The 17,224-nt window shown below is 42.4% G+C and overlaps 2 protein-coding genes and 1 non-coding gene across 6 annotated transcripts in view; 1 reads left to right on the forward strand and 2 right to left on the reverse strand.

Moving 5' to 3' along the window:
* The window catches only part of MATN2 (matrilin 2), a 136,958-nt gene extending 130,655 nt beyond the window's left edge, over positions 1-6,303 (forward strand). For 2 of the 4 annotated variants that reach the window (XM_047842136.1, XM_047842137.1), the window contains exons 15-19: positions 1,376-1,528; positions 2,786-2,857; positions 3,207-3,341; positions 3,721-3,819; positions 5,743-6,303. In XM_047842136.1, coding sequence (XP_047698092.1) covers positions 1,376-1,528; positions 2,786-2,857; positions 3,207-3,341; positions 3,721-3,819; positions 5,743-5,798 — 515 coding nt within the window. In that variant the 3' untranslated portion in view covers positions 5,799-6,303. The remainder of the gene's footprint in view (positions 1-1,375; positions 1,529-2,785; positions 2,858-3,206; positions 3,342-3,720; positions 3,820-5,742) is intronic. The other 2 variants (XM_047842138.1, XM_047842139.1) reach the window with 1 other exon arrangement.
* A 5,095-nt stretch (positions 6,304-11,398) lies between these two features.
* On the reverse strand, positions 11,399-15,459 carry RPL30 (ribosomal protein L30). The gene is made up of 4 exons (XM_047842923.1): positions 15,294-15,459; positions 14,886-15,031; positions 12,232-12,362; positions 11,399-11,498 (listed from the first exon to the last, which is right to left on the reverse strand). The coding sequence occupies exons 1-4, from the start codon at positions 15,312-15,314 to the stop codon at positions 11,449-11,451; spliced, it is 348 nt and encodes a 115-aa protein (XP_047698879.1). The 5' UTR covers positions 15,315-15,459; the 3' UTR covers positions 11,399-11,448.
* On the reverse strand, positions 11,674-11,805 carry LOC125156787 (small nucleolar RNA SNORA72). The gene has a single exon (XR_007148773.1). It is a non-coding gene; the product is annotated as a small nucleolar RNA SNORA72 (small nucleolar RNA).
* Positions 15,460-17,224: the final 1,765 nt, after the last annotated feature.

Genomic DNA, 17,224 nt, shown 5'->3' on the forward strand with positions numbered 1-17,224 from the left:
GCACACGGGGAAGCATCTTGTTTCCAAAGACAGTGGTTAGCCCTGTTATTTGTCCCATTAAGACCCATCTACCTTACTCTTTCCCCTACTTAAATTTCCACAAATCACCCAAAGACAGGTAAGTGGTAGGTGAAATTTGGTTCTAAAATCAACAAGATATGGGGCGCCTAGGTGGCTCAGTCAGTTAAGCATCAGACTTCATCTCAGGTCCTGATTTCATGGTTCGTGGGTTCAAGCCCCGCATCGGGCTCTGTGCTGACAGCTCAGAGCCTGGAGCCTGCTTCAGATTCTGCGTCTCCCTTTCTCTCTGCCCCTCCCCAGATCACGCTATGTCTCTCTCTCTCAAAAATAAACATTAAAAAAACTTTTTAACCAACAAGATTTACCTGAAGTGACATCCTCTGATGACTTTAATTATTCCTATGCATAGCTAATATAATCTTAAAATAGTAGTTCTCCTTTTTAGGGAGTTTGATCAGGTCACTGGGCTCCTGGACAAATATGTTGAACTCGCCTATTGACCTTATACAGACTTAGAACAAGACATAACTCTTTCCCCTTGGCTTAACGAGCCATTTTTATGTGTATTTAAAATTAAAAAATCTAGCCTAATGAATTAACCAGAGCAAGATATCAGTGCTAAAAAAATGTTGAAAATCAGGCAGAATTTAAGTTCTTACCATGTTTTACTTTCAAGTGAAGCACCTATGGAGGAAGGCAGTCTAGTGGTTTCTGTTGTTTAGAAAAGCTTTTGGAGCAATTTCATGTCCCTGTTGAAATCTAAGGTTGGTACTTGGGTTTGTTCTTTCTTTCACACTTTGGGGATTTCCACTGGTCTGCAGATTTCCCTTTTCAGTTTAGCACCCCTCATAAGGCTTTGTCCTTCCAAGAGATGTGAGTGGAGAGCAGCTTTCCCTGCCCCGCCCTCCCACCCCCTCCTTTAAGGATCCTGTCCTGTACCTTGGAGAAGTAGAATCTAGGTTAGAAGGTCATAAATTGACCTGTTTCTTAGAATTCTCCCCGAAGAGATTCCCATTTAGTAAGCCATAAGATAGTGCTTTTTTCTACTCTATCCCTAAGGCTAATTCAGGCAGAAGCTGAAGGTTTGTTAAATGACCTTGCCCTGAGGTGAGCAACAGGTTGGTGGTCTAGCTCCCAATTTCCCTTAGAGGTTTCACCTTCCTCCCTCTTGGAAACCCCTCATTGTTTTCCGTAGGGCCAAAACAGAAATGGTGGAGAAACAAAGGGAGGGGGACATGGACCCCTCAAGTCACACCACTTAATCCCCACCTGGCTCTGGGTGCCGTACAGACAACTTCCAGACCCCGGGAGCACAGCTCTAACTACCTTGTTCTTAATTTGCTCTGCAACTTAGGTATAACTATGTATGCTGTCGGGGTAGGAAAAGCTATTGAGGAAGAACTACAAGAGATTGCCTCTGAGCCCACGGACAAGCATCTCTTCTATGCCGAAGACTTCAGTACGATGGGAGAGATAAGTGAAAAACTAAAGAAAGGCATATGTGAAGGTACTATCGCTTACCTATAGGAGAGGTCCTCACATCACACAGGACGGCATGGACCCCTGAATGAGAAATTCTCAACCTCTTCCTTCAAAGTGCTTAAAAAAGTGCCTCCCTGGTGTTCAGGGCCAGTAATGCCTGGAAACACTAAGCACAAAAAGGGGAACGGGAGAGAGAGAGGACAAAAGGAACAGCTAGAATTGATGAGTGCTTGCTGCGTGCTGAGCAGTATGATAAATCTTTTGACACACCAGTATACTTAATCCCCAGAAAACCCCCACAGAAATGATCATTTAACTACGAAACAACCATTATACACATCAGAGAGCTGATGCACAATTTCAGGATATGCCTATGATGGAGTAGAAAGGGGTTCATATTTCAAATTTTTAAAGAATGCCTTCCTGCACGGAGCACTCCTATTTACAGAATGTAGATTCCGTTATGTCCAAGAGCTCCCTCTGCTTATCTCCACTGCACTCCTGGGCCAGGAAGCTTCTCTATAGCAGCTCTGCCCAGCTCCCCTACTTATGTCCCAGGTTCAGTCACCAGTAAAATCCCAAGCGAAATCATGTGTTTCACTCCTCTAAAGGAAAGAACAACGAGATGAAGGGGGACCCAGGGAGGAAAGGCCTTTCAAATTTCTTCTTTTGTTTTTTAATTTTTTTAGATGTTTATTTATTTTTGAGAGAGAGAAAGACAGAGTGTGAGTGGGGGAGGGGCAGAGAGAGAGGGAGACACAGAATCTGAAGCAGGCTCCAGGCTCTGAGCTGTCAGCACAGAGCCCGACACAGGGCTCGAACCCACGAACCATGAGTTCATGATCTGAGCCAAAGTCGGACGCTTAACCGACTGAGCCACTCAGGCACCCCAGGCCTTTCCAATTTCTGATGCGAGTAGATTTGATTTCACCTCTAGGCTTAGTTCAAACTGGAATGTTCAGTGGAGCCTTTGCCACTAGAGCTTAGTCCTTGGACAACTTTAAGTTTCTTCCCCACCCACCTTGTAGACATGACATTTTTGGAGGCATTCTTAAGGAAGATGCACTTGAGGGGTCCAGGTTTCTCTTACTAGAGAACACCCCCAGAGTGATCTTGGATTACCCTGGGAACCAATTGCTTCTTGAAACTGGCATCACCAAATAAAACCAAAATCCCTTGGGTTACAGCTGGTAGGTAAGGAGCTGGTCTGGGACCAGTTTCCTAAAGAGCACACATGCATGCAGACAGCTGTCACTCCTGTTGGTCATCTTTTTCCTCTCAGCTCTGGAAGACTCCGACGGAAGTCAGGACTCCCCAGCAGGGGAACTGCCAAAGAAGGCCCACCAGCCAACAGGTAAAATCCTAAAAAGCCAATAGGTAAATTTTAAAAAGCAGTGTTTCTAGAACCTTTGGTGGATGCTTCCACCCTCAGACAAAAGTTGTAAAGGAGTGAAAGTGAGTAAGATTTGAATTACGTTAACTATGGCTTTTTTCCCTTGGTCAGATAGGAAATATTTACTCTCCACTTTAAGCCCTATTTGGTAATAGCCTCTCTGCTGAGTCTTTTGCCACAGTATGTCCCCAAAGTAAAGCCGTGTACTACATGCTAGGAACATCAAGTACCTTACTGAGACAGCTGATGGCTGTCTTAGAACCACAACCGTGGTAAGCAGGTTTGACTTCAGTTTTGTTTCTCTTTACAGAATCTGAGCCAGTCACCATAAATATCCGAGACCTACTTTCCTGTTCTAATTTTGCAGTGCAACACCGATATCTGTTTGAAGAAGACAGTGTTTCACGGTCCACACAAAAGCTTTTCCATTCAACAAAATCTTCAGGTAATTCCAAATACAGTATTACTAGAAGGGAACGTGATACCAGCCTCTTAGCTTGCCAACAAACTCACCTGAGAGGAGGAAAAGTAAGGAGGGAGGAGGAACCAGGATAGAGGATAAGAGAACAGCTTAAGTGAAATGAGAACTCAAAAAAAATTAACTGAAAGAAACTGGGGCAGCCTTCCCTGCAGTCCACACGAAAGGCAGTGTTGGAAGTGTACACGACCCTTTCCTGGTATTTATTGGATTTGGCTGTGCGGAAAAAGTTGAACAGTTCCTTCATTTTGGTTTCTTCCGTATGCTGATTCAGTCCTATTATTATGCATCTGGGAAGCCTGGTGGGTTATAGAGGTGAGTGAACACTTTCCGTGTGCTTTCTCAGGAAGTCCTTTGGAAGAAAAACACGATCAATGCAAATGTGAAAACCTAATAATGTTCCAGAACCTTGCAAATGAAGAAGTGAGAAAGTTAACACAACGCTATATCCTTTTCTAGTATTATGCTTCTATGTGCAATGCAAAGAATCTTCCCAAACTTCACAAATACTATCTGTGGGTGTATATCAAATGAAGCTATTTCCATGAAGTCAAGAGTAGTGAACTCCCAGAAAGGCTTTTTTACTTAAGCAACCTGATAGGTGTTTGAGAGCCAAGGGCAAACCAAGCTTCGTGGCCAGGGTCAAGCACGTAGTTGCTATCTGCTGTTCTAGGGGTTTAGCAGGAAGGCCAGTCTGCCAGGAAAGTAAAAGTCTGCAAAGTAAAGAGAAAACAGACTGAAAATTTAACTGCCTCTCTGCTGGGAGGAAAAGGAAATGTACTGGGTCTGATGTGCATCAAAGGTACTGTAAGTACAGGCAAAGAATGTGGACTGAAGAGGTTTCAAACTCCATCTAAACTCCAGACCTTTCCTTTGGCCCCAAGCCATACTGCAGCCACAGTTGGTCAGTGTGTAGTTGCTAGAAGACTAGGGTTTTTTGTTTGTTTGTTTGGCAGCAGAGATCTTTTATATCAGCACTCTAAGATGAAACATGCTATCAAGGGAACAGCAGGGTCCAATGATTCATTAAACCAATTATTACAAATAAAAGGAATGCTTTGAGATAATGGAGAAATAAGGATTCAGTGTTTTTATACTGCCAGCTGCTCTGAACTTCAAATTACAGTAAGCTTACTAAAGCTGGCTGATGTCTATCTCCACATGCATCAATTAGCCTATAGGGAAATGGTTGAATCCTGAACTATCTCTGTGCCAATGGGTTGATATAATAAGGAACAGATGTAGCAATTCCCTTTCTGAAAGCTGGAAATATGCTCCCTCAAGTAAAACAACCTGACAGTGGTTAACGTGGGTGATGAATCCAGGCTCTCACTCTGTCACCAAGGGGATGGGTGGAGGGGATTAAGGAGCTTACGTGAAGACAAATGCTTGTTCTAATGCCCCTCTCCTCTGCCTTTTCCCACCCCACTTCTGAGGGTGTTTCAGAAGTGACTAAGGAAGTTACATATAAAAGAGCATAGGGGTCCCTGGGTGGCACAGTCGGTTAAGCGTCCATTTCGGCTCAGGTCATGATTTTGCTGTGCTTGAGTTGAGCCCCACATCGGGCTCTGTGCTGATAGCTCAGAGCCTGGAGCCTGCTTCTGATTCTGTGTCTCCTTCTCTCTCTGTCCCTCCCCTGTTCACATTCTCTCTCTCTCTCAAAAATAAACATTAGATTAAAAAAAAAAAGAGCATAGGTCTTAAGACTTCAAGGCTGGTACCTTTTCGCTGTATCTGGCATCATGGGTGAAAACTCCCTAATCTCTTTTCTTTCCTGACATTATTTACTAAGGCCTCATCCTTCTCTTCACATTCCCAACATTATCACTCTGGCTCCCAAAGGTGTGCTATGGCAAACTACTTTACAAGCACACAGATGTGAGTAGAATTAAACATTTTTCTAAAAGAATTTTAACTGAACTCTCTGGCTTTGATGTTAAAGAAACATTTAACCCGAAAGAGATTTATAGTGTTGATAGCATGTGTTAAATGAAAACCTTCAAGTCAGAGTTTAAAAATTCTTAACAGAGGGGCACCTGGGGGGCTCAGTTGGTTAAGCATCCAACATTGGCTCAGGTCATGATCTCATGGTCCATGGGTTTGAGCCCCGTGTTGGGCTCTGTGCTGTCAGTTAGAGCATGGAGCCTGCTTCGGATTCTGTGTCTCCCTCTCTCTTTGCCCCTCCCCCACTCATGCTCTGTCGCTCTCTAAAAATGAATGAACTTTAAAAAAATTAAAAAAAAAACTTAACAGAAGTGGAAAAATTTTTATTTTTCAGGACAAATTTTTATGTAGATAAATCAAGTTTGTATTTGAATGCAAATAAAAACAGGCAATTCAGATTCCTCTTCCTTAATTTGAGATTTACTAGAAGAAATGACACAGAGGATGGAAGCCCTGGAAAATCGCCTGAGATACAGATGAGGATTTGAAATGCTCTACATATTTGTACATCGTATCAAGGCTGACAGTGAAAGCAGTTCGGAGCCCCCAAAGCTCAGGCTGTTGTTACTTCTAGGTTGTCAAGTAAAACATAAGTAGTACTGAGAGAGCTGGTTTGCTATAGAACAAAGACAAAAAGTGTACACTAACTTGCATACATTTATTGAGAAAGAAAAATCCTTCAGAATCCTAAAATACGATTATCAAGTGAGAGCAAGTAAGCTATGCAAGATATTCTGTAACATACTGTGGACCTGATTTGCTTTTGCCTTGTCCTGCCTTAGTGTGTTGCAATCTCATTTGACTACAAAATAGTTTGCAGTCTGAATTCTGTAGAACACTGGCCATAGGAAAAGCTATTTTTTTGTTTTGGACTTTTACCTTGATATATGTATATGGATGTATGCATAAAATCATAGAACGTATGTACTTGAATTAACAAGTTGGGATTTTTTTTTTATACAGTATTAAAGTTCACCACTTCAGAGGATGGTATTCTGTGTAAATATTGCTAGTTTAACTTTAAACACAAGGTATGTGTATATGGGAAATGGTCAATATGCATTGAAAAAAAGTATTTGGGGCACCTGGGTGACTCAGTTGGTTAAGGGTCCGACTCTGGATTTCAGCTCCAGATCATGATCCCAGGGTCGTGGGATCAAGCCCCACGTCAGGCTCTGTGCTGCATGGACCCTGCTTAGGATTCTGTCTACCCGCCCCCCCCCTCCACACACTCTCCCTCTCTCTCAAAAAATATTTAAACTTGCTGGCAATCAGGAAAATGCAAGTTAAAACAAACAGCTTAGCAAAAATTAGTATGTATGACAAGGATGTAAAAAATGGAGCTCTTATACACTACTAGCGAGAATGCAAACAGGCATGCTCGTGCAAATGGACATTTTAGTGAAACTAAAAATGCCCACAACCCTGCACTCTAGCAACTGCACTTACCAGCATCTAACTAGAGGACTTTAGCACATACAGGCAAAGAAACCTGTACAGAATGTTACTCGAAGTTACAAATTAGAAATAACCTAATCATCATCACAAAGAGAACTGTCAAATTGTAGCACAGTCCATACCTCAGAACTACTCCATCTAAAAGGAATGTACTAAAAAAAATAAAAATAATTTAAAAATAAAAGGAATGTACTAGGGGCGCCTGGGTGGCTTATTAGGCTAAGCATCTGACTCTTGATCTCAGCTCAAGTCTTGATCTCAGGGTCATAAGTTGGAGCCCTGCATTGGGCTCCCACTGGGTGTGAAGCCTACTAAAAGAAAAAAATAAATCAGGGAACCCAGTGGCTCAGTCTGTTGAGCATCTGGCTCTTGGTTTCTGGTCATGATTGCATGATCTCACATCCCTGAGAAAAAAAGAAAGTTGGAATATAAGGGTCAAAGGAGACATCAAGTCTTTCAAAGCACTTAGAGCAGCAGGAAACAATACAGGTAACAACTTCATGAAGAAATGAAGACCCCCCAACATGACATCCTTCCCATGGAAGCTACTGTATTTGAGGCCAAATGATGCTTTTTATTTTTTTTTAAAAAAAATTTTTTTTTTTTTTTAACGTTTATTTATTTTTGGGACAGAGAGAGACAGAGCATGAATGGGGGAGGGGCAGAGAGAGAGGGAGACACAGAATTGGAAACAGGCTCCAGGCTCCGAGCCATCAGCCCAGAGCCTGACGCGGGGCTCGAACTCACGGACCGCGAGATCGTGACCTGGCTGAAGTCGGACGCTTAACCGACTGCGCCACCCAGGCGCCCCGAAATGATGCTTTTTAAATGAAACACCTTTAGTATGCTTGTTTAAATATTTTAAAATGAGTGTTTTCATCAGAATGTCCTCCCAAAAGGCAGTGTGGTAGAGTGAGAACATCTAAGCTTCAATCCTATCTGAAAATCACTGGAATTTAAGTATAAAAGTTGTGTGGTTCAAAGTATCAAACCTCAGTTTATATTTGTATTTGAGTCATCCAGTTGACCCTGAAAACAGGTTTTCATGAGGAAGTATTGATTTGGGTTGGCCTTACCTTCTGAGATACACTTCTAGTTCAGGCATTGCTTCCTTGGCACAGTTGTACTTCACTTTTTGTTGAGTCCCTGCTCCCCCTAGTGGCTCTAGACTGTACCTCCCCCTACTTCATTTTTAGCTATTGAATACATTTCATCATAAGGTTTTCAACTTTCTTCATATTGGGAAGGAACATGCCTTCATAAGAAAAAAAGGTCTCCAACCAATTCATCACATTTACATATTAATCCAAGATATTTAAGATTATCTAGAATCTGAAATACTTCCCCATTTTCCTTGTTTTGTTATTTGTACATATGTCTCAGGTGTTAAAAGTTTTGCATTCAGGTTTCATTATTTGTGTGACTTTTCCAGGCCTTGCTTTCTTCATCTGTCAAATGGGACTAACGGTACTATCTCAATGGATTGTCAAGAGGATTAAATGGCTTAACATGTACCCTACTTATGTTTTTATTCTTCAGCCTCCTAGAATTATCTGACACAAAGAAGGTAATTTAAGTATATGTTGAGCAAATGAATGCTTTGCTTACCTTACCCTGAGGAAAGTACTTTGGAAGATTCCTACTCCTAAATTACCTTTTGAAGCAAAGAGATAGGAATAGTAAATTATAGTAAATGTACAAGATGTTCAAGACCTACTATAAACAAGACAAAGATGAAATTCTGGCCTGGAAAGCCACAAGCATATCAATGAGAATTCAATGTTTAAACCCTAAAGTCATTACTCACCCTGTTTGAACTCCTAAGTGGTAACAGAGTTGAAAATGCAGAGTCTCTGTCCTCTAGGATCTTAGTTTAGAGACAAACAAATGTAGCTAATGTTATAAAAAAAGGTTCTATGGTAATTCAGAGGCACCCCATCTAGACTGGAAGAGGATGTTGGAGTAGGCCTGGAAACGGAGGGGAAGGAAACCAGATGCCTCTGCACACAGGGGGAGCATACATCTAAGGGGCAGCTGGAAGATTTGCAACAAAGCAAAGAGAATTTTCCATGAACCAGATCTTCCAGAAGGCCCAACTCATTGCAGCCATGGCCACCAGCCTCAAGTTTGTTTTCTTCTCTACGTACCTTTTGCCCCTGCCACCATACCACACCGATTACAATTTATACACTCCACAATGACCAACCTCTTCTTTCGGACATTTTTATCTCCAGACGTAACAACTCAGTACAAGTATGGAATAAATCCATTTGGCTGGAATTTCCCACAATCCCCTGCATAAGAGAGCTTCCTAGCCAAACACATTACTTTTATTATAATCGGAAAATTACATTTAAAAATGCCAACTTAGACCTTCCCAGATCTTCCTGACCAGTGGTATTTTCTCCAATTCTGGCAGCATTTTAATGGCACTTCATCACAGCTGTCCCAGGCCAGAATGGGTGAGATACATTTCCTATCTACTAGCTTTAAACTCGTTTTCTCTGAACTGTAAATTCCTTTCTTGCTTAAAACAAGGAGTGCACGAAAAGCACATATAAAGAAAAGGCAAAAGCCGAATGACCTTAGAGCATATTATCACTACCTAGAAGCCCCTAAAAATCACCAATTATTTCCTAAAAGCCATCGCTCCAAAATGCCTGCAGCCACAAGTCCTGCAACAGAATCCTTACAAAGAAATGGTACCCTGGTATTGGCAACAATGTATTCTTTCAGGTACACCCCTTAACTAAATTGTAACTGGTCAAACTGGAGGGAAAAATAATCCAAAAATAACCCAAGTAGCTGCAAGCTCAATTTGAAAGGCAAAATTTATCAAGTAGAAAATAAGCACCACAAACTTCCTTAACCAAGGGCAACCATTTTAAACTAAGGAACAGACTAATGGCATTAGAGACCAGCAGTAGTCTGACCAAGCAAGTCTTATCTGACAGATTTCAAACATTTTAAACCACCTTGGGGATACCAGTCTCTGGATGTGAAGATAGGAGCACTTAAGAACATTTACCAGGGGCACCTGGGTGTCTCAGTCGGTTAAGGGTCCAACTTCAGCTCAGGTCATGATCTCAACAGTTCGTGAGTTTGAGCCCTGCATCAGGCTCTGTCCTGGCAGCTCAGAGCCTGGAGCCTGCTTCAGATCCTGTGTCTCCCTCACTCTCTGCCCCTCCCTCACTCACTCTCTCTCAAAAATAAAACATTAAAAAAACATTAAAAATTTTTAGATTTTCATATCTCTGTGGCTGTTGGCCAGAAGATGCTACTTTGAAAACATGGGGTAACATTTGGGGGTGTCATTACAATATGGAAGAAACATGAATAAGAAATATCCTGCAGTATTCAGCCCTCCACAACAAAGAATTATCCCATTGAAATATGTCGGTAGTGCTCCCAAACTGAGAAATACTGAGTAACTGACGAACCAGTAAAACTAGTTGGTAACAGCTACTCTTCACATGGTATCCATAACATCAAATTCCAGACATAAACTAAAATTATGTAATGTTATCTTGAAAGAGACCCATTCCCCCTTCTATGAAACTGGGAATCTGACCCACCCATGGTTACCATAGCAATTAAAGCCTCAGGGGTGCCCGGTAGTTCAGTGGGTGAAATGTCAGGCTGCTCTGGTCACAATCTTGCAGTTCCTGAGATGGAGCCCCAAGGCGCTGGATTTCGGGCAGGTGGTGTGGCGCCTGCTTAAGATTCTCTGCCCCTCCCCCACTGGCATGCTCAGCTCCCAAAAGAAACAAAAAAAAAGTCTTGTGACATTCCAGAGCATATTGACGGCCTCATCAAGGTCTCACTCATCTACTACCCAGTTTTGGATCATCTGAAGTCCAAACGATATGATATGGTTACTTCTGACACTTTTGCAGCCTTAGAGCACAGCACTGCATACAGTATACCCCACCAGCAACATTTGACTCTGTAAGTCAAGATATATCTACAGTATTTTCCCCTAAATTAACTCCTGAGAATGTTCCAAGGGAAATGTGGGAAAAGGGTTCCAATGGACATACATGGAAGACGTAGTATGCAGCTTCCTAAAAATCTGAACACTAAACACTTCACAGTGCTATCTTCCAGGAATAAAATTATATAAAACAAATGTTGGGCAACTGGATTTAGCACTTATTGAAGGCCTGGGATTATTCTGAGGGGCTCTAAGTACATTTCTTCTACCTGAACCACTACACACCCTTTGGAAAAATCGTTCTTCATTAAAGTTCAATAGAACTTTTCTCAGAATGAAAACATTTCAGGTGAGGATATTTCATTAATCCTCTCTGCTACTCATTTGTAGATATACGCTGCCTAATGAATTGCAATTCTGGTTAAATTCTGGGTATTGATCTTTGCTGCCTCTCAAACATATTCAAATAAAAAATGCCAACAATATTCCAAGATTGGAATCTCTTAAAAATCTAGTATAGGAAAGGAACTCTGCACTCCCTTTATAAAAAGGAAAATGGCAACTGAGATGTACAGCTACTAACCCAAGTCTTGCCACCGTATCTAAGTGCCTCATCCTCTCAAATTCTATCTTCAGGAAAATGTATGGGAACAGAAAGATACAAAGAAAATAATGGAAATGAATACAGTTTTTAAAACAAGCTCTAGCCAATTTTATTAACGAAAAATTTTACGTGATTTACTTTTCACCAGTCTGTTCTGGCATGCTTCGAATGATATCAGAATCACCTGGAAAATAAGACATAACAGTTTTACAATTTGTTTAATGGCAACTGGTAATCATCACATCGGCAATGGTTATCTTCAAAAGTTGTTACACTAGATTTGCTGTCATTTCTCAAGGATGATCAGATACCTAGAGTCACAGACATTTTCCACGGATGCATCATGTAAGTCAGACTTGGTTTATCACCAGCATTGATAAAACCAGACCTAGGGAAAGAACTAAGTCTGGGGACACATGCATGGTCTTAATATAGCGAATGTTTAGCCTGCCCTGATTATTATAAAATCAGAACAGCGAGAATATTCGCAGTCTTTTATGAATTAATTAAAAACTCCTAAGTTCTAAAATATAACACGATCTGTATTTGTAGCCACTTCTTTTTCTCAACTGAATCTTTACCCATCTGTCCTTAGGCAGCCAGTAAGGATTCCTTTCTACTATTTCATTTGATCCCTCCTCCCCCCTTTATAATTTCACCTTTACCAAGGTCCTAAATTTTAAGGGCTTCAAACAATTTTCATAATCTCAAAGTAAAAAAACTTCATTTACACCAAGACCTATCATAACGTACTTATATCCGTTATCAATTTTCTGTGAAATAAAACTACAGGATATCCCTTGCCATATATCCATATTCTGAATATCTGAACTTAGTTAGCAAAGATATTTGTATACCAAAGAGTACTTGTAATTACATTATAAAGGGAAAATTCTTTTATGACTTAAAAAACATACCTGGATCAATAATAGCCAGTGTGCACACTCTGTAGTATTTCCCACACGCTGTGCCCAATTCAATATTATTGCCGCTATAGTGATGGACACCAGTTTTGGCCAACATAGCATAGTATTCTATTTCAGACTTCCTTTGGTAAACAAAAGACAAATAAATAAATGCCATACCAAATGACTGACAGATTAAATGTTACTATTTCCCTCAGAAGTTTTAACTTCCAACAGTCATCAAATCAATAATCACCCTAAAAAAAGTATCATATCCATTAGCCAATACAAACCATCCTTTCCTTTGGTCTTTTCTAAGAAATGGGACACCCAGCAAATATCTTCTGAATACCTATGTTTAAGACCATAACTATGCTTATGGAAAAGAGGGCAGGATGTGAAATAAAAATATTTACTTAGCATTTACTACACATCAGACACTTTACATAATCCCACAATAACCTCTTAAGTAAAACATACTCATTTTTTTTTTAACTAATAAAGACATCCAGGCACAGATCAGTAAGTGGAAGTTCCAGAATCCAAACCTGTGTTATGTTTCAAAGATAAACTATTTCTGGAGGTGCCCAGGTGGCTCAGTCAGTTAAGCGTTGGACTCTTGGTTTCAGCTCAGGTCATGACCTCAAGGTTTGTTGAGTTCAAGCCCTGTATTGGGCTCTGTGCTAACATCGCGGAGCCTGTTTTGGATTCTCCCTCTCTTTGCTTCCCCCCCCCCCCCCGCTAGTGCTCTCTCAAAAATAAATAAACTTTAAAAAATTATAAAAAAAAGATAAACCACTTTTATCACTCTCTGGTGCTCTGAATCCTAGATGGGGAATGATACTACTTACATAAAGTTAACATTTCTGCGTCAATTGAGTAGACAAACATTAATGGTTTTACAAATTAGAAGAGTCCTAACGGAACCTTGCCACTACTCAAAATATGGATCCACAGACCAGCAGTAGTGTGGGTGCTTGTTAAAACCGCCTAATGTCAGAGGCACCCGGGTGGCTCAAATGGTTAAGTGTCCACTGACTTTATTTCAGCTCAGGTCACGATCGATCTCATGGTTGGTGGCCCCTGGTAGGGCTCTGCACTGACAGTGGGGAGCCCGCTTGGGATTCTTGCTCTCCCTCTCTCTAGCCCATTTCCTGCTCCTGGGCACTCTCTCTCTCTCTCTCTCTCTCTCTCTCTCCAAATAAACATTTAAAAAATTTCAGGGGCACCTGGGTGGCTCAATCCATTAAGCGGCTGACTTTGGCTCAGGTCACAATCTCTCAGTTTGTGAGTTTGAGCCCTGCTTCGGGCTCTGTGCTGACAGCTCAGAGCCTGGAGCCTGCTTCAGATTCTGTGTGTGTGTGTCTCTCTCTCTCTGCCCCTCCCCCATTCTCACTTGGTCTCTCAAAAATAAACATTAAAAAAAAAATTAACAAAAAATGCATAATGTCAGGTCCCATCCCAAACCCATTAAATCAGAACTGCATTTAATAAGATTACCAGTAATTGTGTGCACATTCACGTTTGAGAAGCACTGATATAGAAGGTAAGCCTGAAGACCAAACCATGGGATGGGATGGAGGACAGAGCACTCCAGGCAAGCCAATTATGTATAGACACCCTATATAAAATGCCACGAGAAGGTTACGCATTACCACAGAAAAAACTCAATGCAGTGTAGCAGACTGATCACATTGCTTATATTCTGTACAGTCCAAGTCTCTTTAACTTATTTTCCATGCTAAGTTCAATTTCAAAACAGTGAAGTCAAGCAAAAACTTGGGGAACTAGGAACCTGTAGCTCCACAGACAGCCTGAGTTTTTCTTACCTTAGTTTTACTATACAGTAACAAGTTCAAAAAATGGGAATACTTTTTTAAAAAACTTATTTATTTTTGAGAGAGAGTGAGAGAGCAGGGGAGGGGCAGAGAGAAAGGGAAAAAATCCCAAGCTGGCTCCAAACTGTCAGCACAGAGCCCTATGCTGGGCTGGAACCACTAACCCACTAACCCTGAGATCATGACCTGAGCAAAATCAAGAGTGGACACTTAACTGATTAAACCACCCAGGCAGCCCCCAAAACGGAGTACTTTAAAAAAAATTTTTTTAATGTTTATTTATTTTTGAGAGAGAGAGAGACAGAGCATGAGCAGGGGAGGAGCAGAGAGAGAGGGGGAGACACAGAATCGGAAGCAGCTCCAGGCTCTGAGCTGTTAGCACAGAGCCCGATGCGGAGCTCACGAACCGCAAGACCACGACCTGAGCCGAAGCTGGACGCTCAACCGACTGAGCCACCCAGGCGCCCCAAAACGGAGTACTTTTTAAGAATGACCAAAAAGGCATGACACAAAATACATGGAAAAACAAATTTCTGTGCCTCCCTCAAAGTTTGACGTTCCATGGTTTTTCCCCTTCTTGCCACACTTCTCCAAAATATAAGCTTACAAAGAGAAAACATGATGGGGGGGGGGTGAGGTGGGGGGGGTTCAAGACCCAAACACCACAGAAGCATTCGTAAATTTTCTGCAGGTGCTCGCTCCTAAAACAAATTTTACATAAAGCCGAGTTAGTGCTACCCCGATTGCCCAAGCTTACACTCCTGGATATTCACTTCGATGAAAATGCAGTGGACGATACACACACTCAAGGTTCCTTGGATTGATTACCTCAAGGCTGGGCAGTTGTTGGCGAGGATGACCAGTTTCGCTTTGCCATGTCTGATCATTTTCAGAGTCTGCTTGTACCCCAACACGTACTTCCCACTTTTCATAACGAGTTGGAGCCTAGAGTTGATGGACTCCAGCGACTTTTTCTAAAAGGCAAACATTTAACACGGACCTGAAGGCCTTGTTTTTAACCATCTCAAAACAGAATCCAGCTTTTTGGAAGCTGACCCCTTTAAGAAAAACCTCCTAAGTCTAGGGTCCCAAGTCACTGAGAGGACCGCTCGGTTTCCTCTCGGGTCCCTCCAAGCCAGTGAGCATGCTGTCTCCCCGGTGTGCTCACATCGGCCCACCCCGGCCTAGACATTCCTCCACGTGAATCGGCTTCCGGCCCTGCCCCGCTTCACTCACCGTCTTCTTTGCGGCCACCATCTTCCTGCCTTAGGTGCGGGGCGGACCCAACCTAGAACGTACAAAGGACAGGACAGGTCGTTTAGGATCGGAACTCCAAAGAGCAACTCACTGAGCTGCCAGTGCGGCCCGCACCTCGGCCCCGCAGAGCCCACTCACGAGGCAACAGCCAAAATGGCCGAGAGAGAGAAAGGAAAGAGTTCCCACAATGCAAAGCTCTTCACTGCAAAGCCGGGACGCCGGAACCGGAAGTAAGTCACAAGCGGAAGGGGCAGGGCAAGAAGAGGAGGGCTGCTGCAGGTCGCTGTTAGTACAGCCAGTTAGAGTGGCGGTGGGGTTCTGTGCCTTCTCTTGCTGCGGGACTTAAAGCTGTGTCAGTGTGTTGCTCCCAGCTGCAGACTCGAGGAACGTCGAACGGGGCGGGAGTTAGAGAAGCCGACTGAGGGTGAGGCGGGAGGGGCGGTGAGAAGAGGCGGCTGGATTCACGGTCTTGCTGCCGCTGAACTCGTCTGTACCGAAGCCGCGGCTCGTGGGGAGACTCGAGGAAGACTTCGGTGCGCCTCCGCTCCCGGGTCTACCTTCCCGCGTCAGTTCCGCGCGGGCCGAAGCAGCTGTGTGCCCTCCCCTGTCTTCGCCCAAGTTGCCGGCCTCTCGGAGAACGGTGGCGCCCCCGCGCTGGCTTCCCCAAACTCACCTCTTAAGTGGCGGTGTTAGTGCGACCTTGTAAGTTCAGTTTGCAACAGAGAGCAATAAACAGGTCTAATTTAGAAATCTTTTTGTTGTGAACGTTGGACCTTGATATAAATGGCCAGTGAAGGATCATTCAAAATAGGAAGCACAGAGCTTCCAAAATGTACCAGCACCAAAAATGTAAAATCGGACCAATAGGTAAGCTGTCATTATGTGTCAACTTTTAGGAATCAGAAACAGTCACAGTTGCTCAAAGACATGTGAACAAGGATATTTTGGTATCATTTTTGATAGCAAAGGAAATCAGAAACATGCTCATTTTTTTTTTTGTTATTTTTTTCTTTAATGTTTATTTTTGAGAGAGAGAGACCGAGACCGAACACGAGCGGGGAAGGGGCAGAGAGAGAGAGGAAGACACAGAATCTGAAGCAGGCTCCAGGCTCTGAGCTGTCAGCACAGAGCCTGACTGTAGGCTCGAACCCACGGACTGCAAGATCATGACCTGAGCCGAAGTGGGATGCTTAACCGATTGAGCCCCCTGGGGCGCCCCAAATGCTCATCATTCTGTATGTGTGTATATATGTATAATATATAATGTATATATATAAACAAACCAATACATGTGTTTGTATATGCATACAAAATTCAAGTCTGGAAAGCTAATCATCAAAACTTACCACTGGATAAGATACGAGAAAAGTGGGTGGTGAGAGGACATTTTTTTACCTTAAATATTTCAGTACTACTTGAATTATTTCACAGCATGCATTATGTAAAGTTCCTTATTAATCATAAAGTGGTGATTTAAATAGATCTTGTGAAACATCAGTTATATCTGAAAACAATATTTCTCAAAGAATGGCTCCCAGATCACGTAATTCAGAATCACCTTGAATTCTGACTCTTGGACCCCACCCAGGTATGTGGAAGAAGTGTTTGGTGGGGCTTGGGAATCATTTTAATAAGCAGCCTCAGTGATTCTTATAAATACTAGAATTTGAGGAGTAAGGACCTAAAGAATGAGGGGCGCCGGACTGGCTCAGTAGGTAGAGCATATGACTCCTCTTGATCTTAGTGTCATGAGTTTGAGTCCCATGTTGTGGGTAAAGGTTACTTTTAAACACACACACACAACTGAAGAATGAGATGGGCAAGTTGTTTTTGAGGCATGCCTGCTTAGGTAAAGACATAAACTAAATTATGAAGCCTTGCACTTTTATACTGAGCCCTATATTTTCAAA

This window comes from Prionailurus viverrinus, chromosome F2 (assembly GCF_022837055.1).
Source record: "Prionailurus viverrinus isolate Anna chromosome F2, UM_Priviv_1.0, whole genome shotgun sequence".
Taxonomy (NCBI): Eukaryota; Metazoa; Chordata; class Mammalia; order Carnivora; family Felidae; genus Prionailurus; species Prionailurus viverrinus.